The following is a 16890-nucleotide window of genomic DNA, read 5'->3' on the forward strand; positions in this document are numbered from 1 at the left end:
GTGTCCAATCAGTCTTGCATGCATGTTTTTGGGATGTGGGAGCAAACTGGAGTACCCAGGACACCCACTGTGAGGCCAACGCGCTAACCCCTCATCCGGCGGGCCGCCTGGGAACTACTTTGTGTCAACTCTTCTTCAGTAGACACAGAATTTCAAAACATACATAGTATGTAAACCTTTTGACTTTAAAGGTGCTTTCCCACGATTTTCAAACTTGTGTTACTGTTTCATGCATAAAAGAGGTCATAATGTGTCATCTGTGGTCTGTGATTTGATTTCAGTTTACTATTTTTGTGAAATTGCTCTGCAACTTTAATAAGTCAAGTTAATAAGTCAAAAAAAGGGCAAAAAATGATCATGCAGTTTTCCGTGACACTTCTCTGCACAAGGGTCATTTATTTATTTGTTTATTTTATTTATGTATTTATTTATATATTTTTATATTTTACATACGTATTTATTTCTATATCTATATCCAATAATGCTTGTCAAAAACACCATTACGTCGTTAAATCATGTGACGTGTTTTAACCATGCCTGCCTGAGACTTTTTGTTTTGCACCGCCCCGTTTTTTGCTTCCCGGTTCAGGTTTTTAAACTGTGCGTGTGCTTTGCTCTCCTTGTTATTTTGAACAAGCATTTATTTCCTCTCTGCATTTGGAGTCGCCATTGACACCACTTGTTTATTCTTTAAGTGTACGATTGGTTGAAAAATATTCTTTAGTGCGAGAAGTAAAGAGACGTGCGAACATATTTTTTTTTTAATAATGAGGTTTGAAGGCATTTTAATGCTAATTCTGAACAGGCAAGTGTCGCGAATAAATAATACAATTTGAACGGGAACGTAACGATTATGTAGGAGTGTTCAACCCCAGCCAAGTAGGGAGGAGACCATTCCAACACACATGCATCATCCACCCACAGCAGTCAGTCAGTCCACAGTTCTTGTCACTCCATTCTTTACAAATGAAGATCGAGGAATACTGTATTCGTCTGTAGAGGATTCGAGATCAAAGCACATCGAGAGAAAGGTGAGCCTAAAGACGTTTTTCAATTGATCTAAAACATAATTTGTGTGTATACTATTCTTCATGCGGTGGGGTGAGTGGTTAGCGCGTCGGCCTCACAGCTCTGGGGTCCTGGGTTCAAATCCAGCTCATGTCCATCTGTGTGGAGTTTGCATGTTCTTTCCGGCCCTGTGTGGGTTTCCTCTGGGTACTCCGGTTTCCTCCCACATTCCAAAGACATGCATGGTAGGCTGATTGGACGCTTTAAATTGTCCCTAGGTATGGGTGTGTGTGTATGGTTGTCCGTCTCCTTGTGCCCTGCGATCGGGTGGCTACCGATTTAGGGTGTCCCCCGCCTCTGGCTCGGAGACAACTGGGATTGGCTCCAGCATCCTCCATGACCCTAGCGAGAATAAAGCGGTACAGAAAATAAAAAAGGAGTTCTGATTACGTATTCAATTGTATTCTCACTCATTTGATATTTACCGTATTTACTTGCATATAGAAGCGGTTCAGAAAATGAGATGAGATGGGTTTGTGGTAGAAGCTCCTAGACGGTGTCTCTTGGCACTATACTTTTTTTTTTAACACCGGTCAGTCATTTGTATGATAGAGATGTTTTTTAGCATCTGAGTTTAACGACTCCTGCAGAGGATAATTCACAAAATGCAGCATGTTGATCACAGTTTTTCTTTTCCAACTCAGATGAGACTGCAGGTGTGGACGAAATTTAGCCTTGCGTGGTGTGCATGACATGGTGTGGGAGATGAGGACTCTTTTTCCGGTGAGTGATGGAGGGGAGCCCCACAGCCTCCGCACGAAGATGAGCAGGATGAAAAAACTACTGGGGCTGAATCACTCAGTGGATGACCATGTCGATATGGAGCAGGTGGTGTGGCTGAGGAATTTCCAGTTGTTGGATTCTGAAGAACAGTATGAGGTGAGCTGTTTGCTGCAGTCAGCCACATAAAAACATTTCAATTATGGTGAGGATTTACTACGTAATATTATTTATCAAGGGAAGAGGAATGTGGGTTTGATTATTGTTGTTGTCTCGACTGTCCTACTCCTGTTCCTGAGAATTCTTAATTCCTTTTTAGTGTTAGAGAAAGGTGACTTTTTTTTTTTTTTTGTAAAAGTCTTGAGGCCTCCATCTTTGTATAAATAAAGTCACTTCATTCATTTAAATGTGCTTTTTATAGTTTACGGCTAGTGCTTGTCAAAGTTAGTTAATAGCCCAGAAACGAAAGATTGTGGTAAATTGGTTGAAAGAATTACTCAAAAAATTTTAAACACGTGACTAGCGAAAAATATAAGAAAACAATAAAAAGAAAAGAATTATTCTGTAGACATTAGAGGTAAGATCGGGCCGAAAAATTCCGGCCCGACCCACGCCGCAGGTATTAATTTTTGGCCTGGCCAAGCTTGAGCAATTAACTTGATTTTTGAAAGCAAACCGGAAATTTCATATTTTATTAGGGAGGACTTGGGACAACCGTAACAAAATCTAAGTTAAACAAGACTGTATACACGTTTACATCTTTTATATGATAATGTAGATTTTTGACGATTTCAAATGCCTGCTCAGCGTCGAGGTGCCAGTCTTTTTGCTCGCGTCTGAAAGCAAAGCGACACATTGACTACATTCAGCAAAGCCAACGCAAGTTTCTGTCGGATGTTCAACAATCAATTTGAAGCTTTTCCGAACCACAGCCTTACCGCTGCGTGTTTGTCTTTTCAGTTCTCCTGTCTTTAACTTCAAAAAATAGATGCAGACTTGCGAAAGGGAAGATTATTAAAAGGGCGGTGTTCACGTGACGTGTGCAGAGCATGCTCTGGCTCTGCGGCTCCTGTTTAGTAGTTAAATTATTTATTTTATAACAAGTATTTCTTAGTTTAGTATCCACACATTGTTTAGTATACATTTTTATAAACATTTTTTATTTATTTTTAAAGTCAGCGAAAGAGACGACACATCGTTTTAGTGTACTTTTTTTTCAGCCAGAGAATTTCGGGTCGGGTCTGGTTCAGGCTCGGGCTGAAGATCTTGCCTCTACTAGACAATATTATATTGTCAATTCGACAAAGTACTCAAATTGGAGATCGTCATCTTAAAAAAAATGCTGTATTTAATTACTTTTATGAGAGCCAAAGTATTTTGTATTTAGGGAAAGCTGTCAAATTCTTTTTAAGGAATTTATGTGCTTACTCCAACTCTTCACAACATTATTTTACTAAGACCATGTGCGTTCATAGCACTCGTGTTGACTCTCTCCTGGAAATGCATATTCTATCATGTTCTAGTGTGCAAATGATGAACTTTAAGGTCAACCAAGCCTGGTCAACATATGGAATGCTGAGTGACGGATCACTAATTTTGGGAATTTTCTTTTTGTTTGGTTGTCACCTCCTCACCATTCAAGTGACTAATTTGTAATAATTGCATTTTTTTCTGGCTGTTTTCCTATTTGTTATTTTTTTTGTGTGGAATACAAAGAATGCATGGGTAAACTTGAATGAATGATGCTCAATTGATTGCTTCTCCATGGCCAGAATCTCATTAGTGAAACAAAAGCTCTTTCTTGGACTCAGTGAAAGCCTGACTATAATTAACATTTTGTCCTGTTTGCTTGTTCGGACTGTCGGGTTTTGTGGATGTAAAATATAGTTTCCAATTATCTGGATGCATTCAAAGCGCAATGTTTACAAATCAATAATCTAGTAAAAGCGTGAATGTGTTTTTGGTGAGCAGATGAGGAAGTGATAAAAAATCAAGTTTCTCAGAAACCTACACCAAAGCGGTTTAGAAATACAATTCAAATTGACATCCCTATGTATTAAGATGCAGTTTAAAGATTACAAAGCTAGAATTTGGGAAAAGCCAGCAAACTGGGCTTTATTTTTGTTGTTTGGTATGTGTCATGTGTTATTGAAGTATTCATTCATTCATTTTCTGAACTGCTTTATCCTCACCAGGGTCACGGGGGTGCTGGACATGCATGGTAGGCTGGATGAACATTCTAAATTTTCCCTAGGTATGCGTGTGAGCGTTAATGGCCGTCTACTTATGCCCTGCGATCACCTTGCCACCAATTCCCTGCCCGGTGCCCAAAGTCACCTGGGATATGCTACCCCCCCCCCCCCCCTCGACTCTTGTGAGGATAAGCGGTTCAGAAAATGAATGGACAATGCAAACGCACTTTTTCCTCTTTCCCAACTGGGTACTCGGCTGCAAATGCAGCACGTCTTACCTGCAAAATGTATTTCCACATGACTCTTTTTGTTATTTGACAACTGCAAACAGAACATTCAGGCAGTCCTTCCGCATTGGCAATGAATGCAAATGATTTGGTCCGAGAAACGTTGAATCCTCTGTTTTCTCAGTTATTTTTCTCTTTTCCCCTTTGGATCTATGGCTTATCAGTTACCGGTTTGTTTACAGCAGCGACCTCCCTAGCAGGGCAGGCCTGTTGATATAAACGTGTGTCACAGGCTATGATGCAAATCTTCGTTGATAGAAATGTTGAAATTTAATATTCTACACATTCTTACAGCATTGGAACACATGAAGAATGTATGTGTGATGTTTTCCTCCTAAAGAAACCATTTAAAACAAAAAATATATTTCTCTCCCCCCTTTTCAAACATTTTTGGAAAACTTCCAGGGAGCCCCTAGGGCAGCGCTAAAGAGCCACACGACGATCTAGAACCTATGGTTGTAGACCGCCGTAGTAGTGCTTCATGATCTCATCACCTGACAAGATGACTAGCTAAATTCCAAGAATTGGTTGAGGAGGTGACACTCAATTCGACCATTGTCATAAATGACTCCGTTTGTCATGAGATTTTTTGTGAACATGTAGCTTTGGCATCATGCTAAATTGGATCTCTTACTGTAGTGAGCCACCCGTCAGAGCAGTGGTTCTTTTGCCCAATGGGCAGCGTGGCCTTAATTTCCACTCGGTGCCTGTATGTTTTTGGGTGCAAAAGCTTGTCTATGTCTATGTGTACCCTACGAACAACTGGCGAGCAGTTTACGGTGTAGTTCCCCTTTCGTTTGACACCAAATGAAAAAGGCTCTAGCACCCCACGAGCTTGACAAAGACAAGTGACATTGAGTAAGAATAAATGAACTTACTCCATTAAAAACAGGTACTGTGATCCTCCACCACTTCGCGGCTTCAGCATTTGCAGCTTCAGTACATTGCATTTTTTTTATATTAAGTATTAAAAAAAGTTCATAAAAATGTTAAAATTCACGCTGACACCCACAAGCGGAAGATCTGTCCCTGTCTTCCGCTTGCTTCTTAGAAAATGCCGGAAGACGGTGGACGACTATTCAACTCAGCACCGAAAAAAATGGCGTGCATTGGCCGTCATTTTTATCCGAAAATAGAGCTTTCTGAGCAGCATAGAGCCTCGGTGAAGGTGGATTTTTTTTCTGAAAAGCGAGCCCTGCTCGACCTTGCGGCGGATGCCGTGGTCCTAAACCGAAAATAGAGGTTACTCAGCATCATGGTTACGAAATGGATGGTGGAATTTCCCAGAAATTTTTCAAAGTGCAAGGTCCCGGCGACGTTATGGCGGACGCCGTGGTCCTAAACCAAAAATGGAGTTTGCTCAGTGGACTCCAGGAGCCTCGTGGTCGCGGAGCTGATGGTGGAATTTCTCAGAAATGTTTCAAAGTGCAAGCTCCGGGCGATGTTACGCTGGATGCCATCGTCCTTGTACCAAAATAGAGCCATTGGGTGACTAAGATGGCTGGACGCCGCAGAGGACCAACGTGGAAGTTGAGGTTTCATTTAAGTCCAGGCAGTGGGCTGACATCATTGCTCTTATCCAAAAATAGACCTCCTGGATGGGCAATTGATGGCTTTACGGCGCTGAGGAGCGAAGTGGAAGTTTTAATTTCCCCCCCAAACAAAGACGTTATTCATCGTTATTGCCGTCAATAATGATGAAGAACTGAGCAAGAAACTTTCAATATAGCTCACAGTTTGAAGCAAAGTGTCCAAGATTGATGTCAACATGGTCATAGCCATGAACATGGCAATCGTCTTGACAGTTCCATGTCCTTAGCAAAAGCATATTTGTACCAAAAAAGAAACATGCGGTCACAACGCCCTATCATTATCTTCCTTGTGCGCCAAAAACCTCTTGCAAAAGCTCCCCTACGGCGCCTCCTAAAGATTCCCTCAATGATCCTCTCACATCTTAAGAAAAAGACTTGGACTAAATCTCACAATAACCTTTTTTTAAAATTTAAATTAGGCGTAGAGGAACTACAGTAATGCCTCGATATACGAGTGCCCCGATATACGAGCAATTTGAAATACAAGTAAAATTTCGAGCAAATATTTGTCTTGAGATACGGGACAAATTTTGATATACAAGCATACAGTGGACGCGAGAGGCTGCTCATTAGAACATCATGCGCACTGTCTTTCCCGTCGAAACTCCCTCGTGTAATGTCTCTACGAGCACTGGGCTTTTCCGTTAGGCAGTGCAGATTGGCGGAAGAGCTTGCTCGATAATACGAGAGGAGTATATACTACCTCTGGTTGGCAAGTGGTCGTGCGTTATCCTATTGTGAAGACATTTGTGCGCATCATTTTCGGAATATTTTGAAGGGAAGGGTACTCGGATGATTCGCCTAAAGACGTTTCGCCGACGGACGTTTGACAGACGGACAGGTCGCCGAATGGACGTTCCACTGAACGGTCATTCGGCCGACCGAAGGTTTCACTGAAACGGGATTCGCGCGCTCGCCCCGCCCCCGGATCGTGTGTGTACACGTTTTGCAACCTCGGCCCGCGGGCCATATACGGCCCGTTAGGATTTTTAATCCGGCCCGCCGAGTAGGTAAATCATATCCCTACGGTCATTGGAGGGGTTTCTCCCCGGGAACAGTGCTTCGTGGGCAGATTTTAATGACACATGCTGAGTTTCATTATCGAGCTCCATATATTTCCCGAGTTTGAGCACTTTAAAAATCGGCGGGTTTTTTTGAAAAATTTCTGGAGCTGCAGAAATTCAGCGAGGCGTCGTCCAACCCAGTCCGCTCACGGCGCACTATTCTCGGATAGGCTCGGGGGGAACCCCCGCCGATTTTTAAAGTGCTCAAACTCGGGAAATATATGGAGCTCGATAATGAAACTCAGCATGTGTCATTAAAATCCGCCCACGAAGCACTGTTCCCGGGGGAGAAACCCCTCCGATGACCGTAGGGATATGATTTACCTACTCGGCGGGCCGGATTAAAAATCCTAACGGGCCGTATATGGCCCGCGGGCCGAGGTTGCAAAACGTGTACACACACGATCCGGGGGCGGGGCGAGCGCGCGAATCCCGTTTCAGTGAAACCTTCGGTCGGCCGAACCTCCATTCGGCCGAATGACCGTTCGGTGAAACGTCCATTCGGCCGAATGACCGTTCGGTGAAACGTCCATTCGGCGACCTGTCCGTCTGTCAAACGTCCGTCGGCGAAACGTCTTTAGGCGAATCATCCGGCCACGGAAGGGAAGACAAAAGCAAACTCTCCATAGGTTGCATCTGAAAGTCAGAGTGGAGACGTGGCAAATAGAGCCAACCCGGGAGAAGAAAGGTATAAAAATTTAACACAAAATTAGAATTAAGTTAACTGTAAGGTTAGATTAAGCTTATTTTTTAGTGTGTCTGCATCGTAATCAAGTTCATTTAAATTTATTTATGTTATGTTACGAGCACGTTGCCGTGCAAAAAGTCTCCCCCCCTCTCTCTCCCCCCTCTCGCTCTGTCCCCCTCTCTCTCCCCTGCGCGAAATCTGTCTAATTTTAGTACTATTAAACACATTTTAGTACTATTAAACCACTAGTTATTTTTTACTTTGTTAAAAGATGGTGAATTAGAACAAATACAAATGTTTTTCCAATCCAATATCCTGTTTTTGGTGTTTTTTCAGAGGGCTGGAATGAAACCAAATGTTTTTAGTTCATTTCTATGGGAAATGTTCACTTGAGTTACGAGTAAATCGACATACATACTCAGTCCCGGAACGCATTAAGCTCGTATCTCGAGGTACCACTGTATTTTCACTGTGAGTACAGTACTTAAAGTATTTAATTCTTTTTATATATCCTATATTCTATTTAGATATTAATACATTAAAGTCTTTTTATATGCTTATAGCTGTAATATTTAAAAAATGTCTGGTCTACATTATCCGCGATATTCAACGGATTACTGTACTGGCTCAAGAAGTAAAAAAAAACATCAGTCCCCCAAAAATCTCAAGATCTTCTTAATTAGGTAGCTTGTTTATTACTAGTTTATTTTCTATATATATATCTATCATGCCTGTGGAAGTTTTCAAAAGTTAATTGTAGGAGAATTTTTTCTATATTTGTTTTTTTTATTGCCCTCAGGAAAAATGAAAAACAAATAATAACAAGCAAACAAAAATCATTGTTTGCCGCTATTCAGAAAATGTGCTTTAAAAAGTGTTCTTTGTTGTTGTAATATTGCCAACGTGCCCTAGGGTCTGTTGTATACACTAACACGAGCACTTGGGTTTAATCTGATAGGGCCAAGTGCAGGAATGGAGGGAGGAAGATGAGAGCGGAGCCGTGTTTGGCATCACGCTGCGACGAGAGCCTGTCGCGCCAAGTGCAAACATGGCCATGGCGGCAGAACCCACGGACTCCACTTATGTCCACTACCACACAGTGAAGCTGCGCAGGCTCAAAGCTGGCACCTTGGAGCACTTGGTTACTCATCTTCTGGATGCCGAATGTCAGGACCCTGACTACGTCCATATTTTCCTCTCTACCTACAGAGCCTTTACCTCTACCAGCAACCTCATAGAGCTTCTTTTTCAAAGGTGAGATTCTCCTTCACTGGGCTTTAAGAGGCTTCTTGAACAAAGACAAATTAACAAATGTGGGTTTAAGATTTGTCTGCTGTCTATATAATTACCTATTGTTCCAAAGAGCTCCTCAGTTTGTGCAAATGTGCAGCCATGTCTTGATTTTCTTTTTCAATTGAGAACGTATTTGTACGTTTTTACATTTTAATATATACCTTTCATAAGGGTACACCTGCATGATCTTACTTGGACACAAATCTCTTTTCTTTTGCACATTTTGCCGTCATAAAACAAATCCAAATGAATTCACACAATATCTTAGCATAAAGCAAAACAGTGGTATTAAGTACATGTTGTCTTCTTTTAGTATTGTTTGACTGTTTTTTGTTACTTTTTTACAGACATGTTTCAGTATTAAATGTTAAGTTGGAAGCAATACGGTGAAATATGTCAGGTGAGGAAACGACCTAAAATCATTGCCTGTGAAAAAAGAACAAAACCAGTCAAAGAATAAAGCAACAATTCACAACCGCAGTAAAAAGTATTAAATGAATCAAACACTTGTCTTTTTCTCTTCATCAAAAAACATTATGAATAAAACATGAATTCAATTGCAAACAAACAGCATTTGTGTTAGATCATAAAACCTTTAGGTACAAATCAGGAATGCAGAACCGCTAGCCATATGGAAAGATGTCATATAATTACACTAAAACCAAAAATACTGCAAATGGAATCCATTAGATTAAGATAGAATGCAATTTAACCTGTATATCCTGATTTTAGTGGTTAATTCGGGTATGTCTCACCTGGTTGACAAATGCCTGCCAGGTGAGTCATGCATGAAAGTCCAAAGAAGCCATTGGACATGCTCGTTATGTCACTCCAACTATGTTTAACGAACCCTATAGTATTTAATTGCTGTAATATATCTATGACATATTATTAGGAACTTTACAAAGATGTTATTGTTGATTTTTTTTTTCATGTTTATCCTAATGTCGTCACCTTCACCATAGAGCCTTCTCCATGAGCCTCAGAAGACTATAAACTGCATAATACCGTTTTTATTTTATAATTTCCTATTTGAAAAACGTAGATAGCTGTTGTTTTTAAAGGGGAGGTAGAAGTTGGGGTTCTCATGCCAGTACAAGAGTGAATATAATGTTATTTGTTAAACAGTTACCCTCATACATATGTTGCTGGTAATAACAGGCTTGTCCTCCATTTAAAGACTTCCTCCATTGTCTAATCGAATCGTGTCCGGGATGTTTTTAAAATGAGCACAACCTGTATTTTGTGCAATCTTTCTGTGAATATTTTCAAAATAATGGCAAAGAAATAGAATTATTCAAGTGCTTTTATTTTCTTTTTCTCCCTATTTTACCATGCCGGTAATTAAAGTAATACACAAACAATAACGTGAGCAGTTTGAGGACATTATAATTTTGGATCAAGAAAATTTGAATTTGGTCGTTTGAAAAAAAAACATTTGATTTTCAACTACAGTAACACCTTAATACGAGCGCCCCAACATACGAGCACTTTGAGATATGAGTAAAATTCAGAGCAAATATTTACCTTGAGATACGAGACAAATAATGATATATATATATACATATACATACATATACATATATACATACATATATATACACATATATATACATATATATGTGTATGTATATATATATATATATATATAATATATTATATATATATATATATATATATATATATATATATATATATATATATATGTATATATATATACAGTGGTACCTCGTCATACGACCGTTCGTCATACGGAATGCTCGTCTTACGGGGGAAATTTCGATCGAATAATTCGCCCGTGATGCGGTCAAAGTTTCGTGATGCGACCAAGCCAGGTTGCCATGGCATTTTTTTTGGCATATCTTTCGTGTATAACAATATTTACGAGCACCGGATGAGCTATTCAGACCAGGAAACGCACAACGCGCATGCGCGGTGAAAAGAGGGCTTTCTGGGTAATGAAGTATACTCGTGCTCGCAAAAGTATCCCCGGTAGCAACTCTATCATAGGCGCCGTTCGATGGGACGCGAACACAGATGCTACAAGCTAAAAGGAGCCGCTAGCCAGCGCCCCTGTAGCTCTCATGAGCAGCGGGGCGATCGCTGATAAGACTGCTTGCTGCTCGTTGGCAAGTGGTCGTGCGTTCTCCGATTGTGAGGACATTTGTGTGCATCATTTTCGGAATATTTTGAAGGGAATAGTACGACAGCAAACAGCCCATCGATAGCGAACGTGAGGGTGGAGTGTTTGTTCTGTTTACGAGTGCGTTGTGTGGAGGAAAAAAAAAAACGAAGCCCCTCTCCCCTCGGCGAAATCCGGCCAATTTTAGTTAGATTAAACACTTTATTTCTATTAAACCACTCGTTATTTATTACTTTGTCAATATATGGCGAATTATAAGAAATAAAACATTTTTTTTCAATCCAATATCCTGTTTCTGGTGTTTTTTTCAGAGAGTTGGAACGAATTAAATTGTTTCCCATTCATTTCAATGGGAAACTTTACCTCGAGTTACGAGTAACTTGTCATACGAGCTCAGTCCCGGAACGGATTAAGCTCGTATCTCGAGGTACCACTGTATGTATATGTGTGTGTGTAAGGATTGCAGTAGTTGCTGGAGCCTATCCCAGTGGACTCCGGGCGAAAGGCAGACTACATTCTAGACTGGTCACCAGTCAGCCGTAGGGGACACAGAGAAACAGACGACCAATCACACTCACAACCAAACTGCCACTGAGCAGGAATAGAGCCCGTGCTTGCCGCCACCAAAGTCAATCGAGTAAGCCACTACACCAACAGGTGGTGGTTCATTGATTATTATTTACAATAAAACAGGATTAGATTAGATTAGATAACTTTATTCATCCCTCATTCAGGGAATTTCATTGATTGGAATGTTAAAGGCTCACGCTGTTGTTTATGGGGGGCACAATATAGGATGGGCTAAAGTTGACATCGGCAGGTACGTCTTTCCAAAAATTGATGATGGGACAGAAAATTGTGTTTACTGCACCCCTAATACCAAGACCGTTTTCTTTTTCTCAGAGCCGACTCAACCACCTTTTGCTTGCAAAGGTGAGTGATTTATTATTAGTTAATAGGAATTGGGTATTTTCATTGTTGAGTCTTTGTATTGATTTTTTGCATAGTGCTTTGCTCCCAGTCATCAAACTGTGGTTGGGGGAATACAGCGCCGATTTCCATGAGCCCCCCGAATTCCAGACTCTCCGGCTCTTATGTGCCAAGTTGCGCCGGCGCCTCTGCTTTCGACGCTTGGCTCAAACCGCAGGCAGTTTGCTGAAATCGCTCCAGGAACAGGGTACAGTTTACTGCTAATTTTTCAACCAATTATACTCAGCTTCTTAGTCACCTGAGGCACAATCAGATATTTTTTTTTACCTTGTCAGTCATGTTTTGTTGGGGTTTTGTGGTTTGGGCGTTTTCCCATGTGATCACCCACGAGTTTCACCTGCTGTCTTTCCTATTCTCCTTCCCTCCTGTGACGCAGGAGTTTCTAATTGTCTTGTCAACCGCTGTCGGCGTATTTAAACCCTGTGTCGTCATCAACCCGTATCAGTGAATTTAATCTCCGTGACTTTGTCAACCCGTGTCAGAGTACTGTTTAAGTTATGTCATGTTTGTGTTTCACTTCTTGTTTGTGTTTCACTTGTGTTATGATGGTGTGCTTTGGGTTCTGTCGTGTTTTCAACCCCAGTAAGTTTATTTTTGTTGTGTGATTACTTTTTCCCTGTTTTTTGGTCTGATTGCATTTTTTTTAAACCCTCACGTCAGTGCGCCCGCACTCCCTTGTGTCCGCCGCTTTCCCTGCACCTGGTTCCAACTCTGTTCACCTCACCAGAAAAAGATAACAGTCAGTAGTGCAGTAGTATTTTATTTCAAATGAGTGTGTACTCCAGGGGGGCCCTCGGACGTTTCGTCGAAAGACGTTTGGTCCCCGGATGTTTGGTCCCGGGACGTTTGGTCGACCGGACGTTTGGTCCCCGGATGTTTGGTCCCGGGACGTTTGGTCGACCGGACGTTTGGTAGAACGGATGGGGCGTCGACCGGACGTTTGGTAGAACGGTCTCTCTCTCTCTCTCTATCTCTCTATCTCTCTCTCTCTATCTCTCTCTCTCTATCTCTCTCTCTATCTCTCTCTCTCTATCTCTCTCTCTCTATCTCTCTCTCTATCTCTCTCTCTCTCTCTCTCTCTCTCTCTCTCTATCTCTATCTCTATCTCTATCTCTATCTCTATCTCTATCTCTATCTCTATCTCTATCTCTATCTCTATCTCTATCTCTATCTCTCTCTATCTCTATCTCTCATGATTATAATTTTGAGAGCAAGAGATTACCTGGTTGCTCGCTTTCAACAGTAAACTCTGTCTCTCTCTCTCATAATTTGACAGCGAGCGAACCCGGCGACCAAACGTCCGGTCGACGGCCCGTCCGTTTTACCAAACGTCCGGGGACCAAACGTCTTTCGACGAAACGTCCGGTCACGCTCCAGGGGTGGCCAAGTCCGGTCCTCGAGACGTGACCGGACGTTTGGTCGCCGGACGTTTGGTTGCCGGACGTTTGGTCGCCGGACGTTTGGTCGCCGGACGTTTGGTTGCCGGACGTTTGGTTGCCGGACGTTTGGTTGCCGGACGTTTGGTCGCCCGGACGTTTGGTCGCCCGGACGTTTGGTCGCCCGGACGTTTGGTCGCCCGGACGTTTGGTCGCCGGACATTTGGTCGCCCGGGTGAATATAATTTTGAGAGCTGGTTTCAACAGTAAACTCTCTGTAATGTTGTCAAACGTCCGGCGACCAAACGTCTGGGCGACCAAACGTCCGGCCGACCAAACGTCCGGCGACCAAACGTCCGAGTACCCCTCGAGAGCCCCTATCCAGTCTGTTTTCCATGTCTGCCTCCACCAACACACCTGAATCAAATAATCGGGATCGGTATGAAGCTTCTGGACAGCTTGCTGATGAGTTGATCATTTGATTCAGGTGTTCTAGAGGAGGGAGATATGGAAAACAGACTGGATAGGGGCTCTCGAGGACCGGACTTGGCCACCCCTGGTGTGCTCTAATTTATCAATTATTAAATTTGTTGACAATGCAATTGCTGCTTCCAAACTGTCATTAATCAAAATGAGTAGATACTAAATTTCTTCTGCTTGAATTCACTTTGAATTTGCCATCATGTACCTTAATGGTACCTGAGACCTCATCTAGTTGCAAGAAAGATAATGCCAGTACATTAATGGTAATGTGTAAAGTTGATGATCTGTAGATCACAATGTTTTTTCATTGAGTTATTTTTTATTATTAGTGCTTACATTCTTGGTTTGAAGAAAAAGGGGTCAATTTTTATCAAAAGAATATATACGAGTAACTGACCATTTATAACAAAACTTTGCATACATGCCAACCAGCAGCACTTTTTAACATTTCAATGACATGATTTTTCTTGATTTGCCTGAGATTTTTTTTTGTTTCATACTCGGAATCTTTATTTGACTTAACACTTGAACAAATTTATTGTACTTAGAATATAACAGTTGTAATAAAATATTATATTTGCAGGAGGCAATCATTCATTGTGGCTTTATTTTTACTTAAAACATGGCTAAAATAACTTAACTTGTTTATTATTGGTTATTACTGTTATTTAATATTATTAAAAGTAATTGCAAAAGTGGCATTAACCCAGTTAATCGAATTAATAGTCTGATTAGTCGATAAAGTATATTAGGGTACAGTGTCTTGTTGCCACAGTAATGAATTTCTGTCTTCCGTAACACCTCAATGCTTGAAGTCTCACCGACTCGCGCCCTGTTCAGTGTGTGGTCGACATTCACACTTGCGTGCAATTGACAGATCACTGCCAGTTTACGTCATTTGATGACAGAGGCCTTTTCTGCTGCAAGGAGAAAGACAGAGAAACATTTATGAGCTTCCCTGTCTCTGATTTAGCGGAACAACTCACTAGATTAGACATGGTGAGTTTTTTTTTGCATCCCTTACTTTACTCTTAAAGCAAAGAATCTGTCAATCTTTGTTGATCACGTTTCTTTTTCAGGAACTTTTTGTGAAAGTATTACCATTCCATTGCCTGGGCAGTGTATGGTCTCAACGCGACAAGAAGGAAAACCGTCATCTGCCGACCACCGTCCGGGCTACCATTGCCCAATTCAATGCTGTTACCAACCACGTCATCACCTCGCTGCTTTGCCCGCCTTCTCCGAGCCCCTCCACTTCCTCCCCCATCTCGTCATCCAGATCACCATTTGGATTCCTCTGCCCTCCGAATATACCTGGGCGTCTTCACTCCTCTCACAGCAGTCCATCCTGCAGAGCACGCGTCATTGAGAGATGGATAAGCGTGGCACAGGTCGGCGTGTGGAAAAGAAGCGTGTCGACGATATCGGTCAAATTGGCAAGAACTCTAACCATTTTGTCATCTTGCAGGCCTGCAGGCAGCTAAGAAATTTTTCTTCCCTACGAGCCATCCTTTCCGCCCTGCAGTCCAATGCTGTGTATCGTCTCAAGAAGACCTGGGAGGCTGTCTGCAAGTGAGGAACCTACAAAATGGTTCAAAAGGAATTAAGTTAATACAGTCATTAATACAGTACATTTAGAGAGGATATGTTAAATTGCATTTTCTGGTTACATTTCAATTGATACTGAACTGCCTGGATTATGACTTGAATTTTTGATTACCAGGGGTTAACAAATAATATTCTTTTTATTATTTTTGGACGTGGCCCGGTGGGGCGAGTGGTTAGCACGTCGGCCTCACAGCTCTGGGGTCCTGGGTTCAAATCCAGGACATGTCCATCTATGTGGAGTTTGCATGTTCTCCCAGGGCCTGCGTGGGTTTTCTCCGGGTTCTCCGGTTTCCTCTTACATTCCAAAAACATGCATTGTAAGCTGATTGGACACTCTAAATTGCCCCTAGGTATGGGTGTGAGTGTGAATGGTTGTTTGTCTCCTCATGCCCTGCGATTGGCTGGCCACCGATTCAGGGTGTCCCCCGCCTCTGGCCCGAAGTCAGCTGGGATAGTCTCCAGCACCCCCGCGAAATGAGATGAGATGAGATATACAACATGCGATGAATTTTCTTAAGATCTTGCCTTCAAAGTAACACATTTGTACTCCCTATCAAAACCATGAGTATGGAGTGAAAATGGTGAATCGGGGGTGTCTTAGACGAGAGAAATTGTAAAATTCAACGATTTTAAGGCAATTTTAAAGGTACGGCTTTGACGTGGAGGTGATCAATATGCGAGAAAATACGGTAGTTGCATTTCATTTCAAAACAAGGGGAAAGAAAATCTGGGAATTTAACAATCATCTAAAGTTAAAGTGCTATGTTTTATTCCCTAGAACAGTCTAACATTTAAATGGTTAGAAGACGACAAAATAAAAACCTAAGTGCACATTGTCCTTTTTATGGTACAAGAACTAGGAAAAAATAAATGAATTGAAATGCCTAAAACTCTAAGTTCTGCAATTGGCTGGCAAACAATTCTAGGGGGGGAGGTGTACACACTGCCCATAGTTGGGTGGGATAGGCTCCAGCACCTCCGCGACCCTTGTGAGAAAAAGCGATATGGGAAATGAATGAAAACTCCAAGTAACTTTCCCATTAATTTAAAAACTGTATGTGAATTAAGAATAGCATATCATATATAGTTTCAGGAATAGTACACATTTTTCATCAGGGTATTTCTTTTTTTAGATGAAATTTGGTTATGCATTACGATCTATAAAGTGTGTGCTAATTTAGTAGGTGCACCCGGAAATTGAGTAGTGACAAAGGTTCCCTGTTTGGAGCATAAAAATCATTAAAATGGTTTAATGTTTTTGTCATGTTAATTTTTGGGGAAATCATTTGGTAACAGTTTCACCCCTAATACATTTTAAAAATCTACAGGTACTTACACATTAAACTAATTCTAAGTTCTAATCAACAAAACAAAGGAAATGGTCTT

The 16890-nt window shown here is 41.5% G+C and overlaps 1 protein-coding gene across 2 annotated transcripts in view; it reads left to right on the forward strand.

Moving 5' to 3' along the window:
* The first annotated feature begins 571 nt into the window (after window positions 1–571).
* Window positions 572–16890, forward strand: part of rgl3a (ral guanine nucleotide dissociation stimulator-like 3a) — a 28920-nt gene continuing 12601 nt past the window's right edge. The window contains exons 1-9 of one of the 2 annotated variants that reach the window (XM_077605655.1): window positions 572–1031; window positions 1713–1791; window positions 1897–1947; window positions 8570–8865; window positions 11951–11980; window positions 12055–12224; window positions 14774–14895; window positions 14976–15287; window positions 15365–15468. In XM_077605655.1, the coding sequence (XP_077461781.1) occupies window positions 1762–1791; window positions 1897–1947; window positions 8570–8865; window positions 11951–11980; window positions 12055–12224; window positions 14774–14895; window positions 14976–15287; window positions 15365–15468 (1115 nt within the window). In that variant the 5' untranslated portion in view covers window positions 572–1031; window positions 1713–1761. Of the gene's footprint in view, window positions 1032–1712; window positions 1948–8569; window positions 8866–11950; window positions 11981–12054; window positions 12225–14773; window positions 14896–14975; window positions 15288–15364; window positions 15469–16890 lie in introns of both variants that reach the window. The other variant, XM_077605654.1, reaches the window with a different exon arrangement.

Source organism: Stigmatopora argus, chromosome 7 (assembly GCF_051989625.1).
Source record: "Stigmatopora argus isolate UIUO_Sarg chromosome 7, RoL_Sarg_1.0, whole genome shotgun sequence".
NCBI lineage: Eukaryota > Metazoa > Chordata > Actinopteri > Syngnathiformes > Syngnathidae > Stigmatopora > Stigmatopora argus.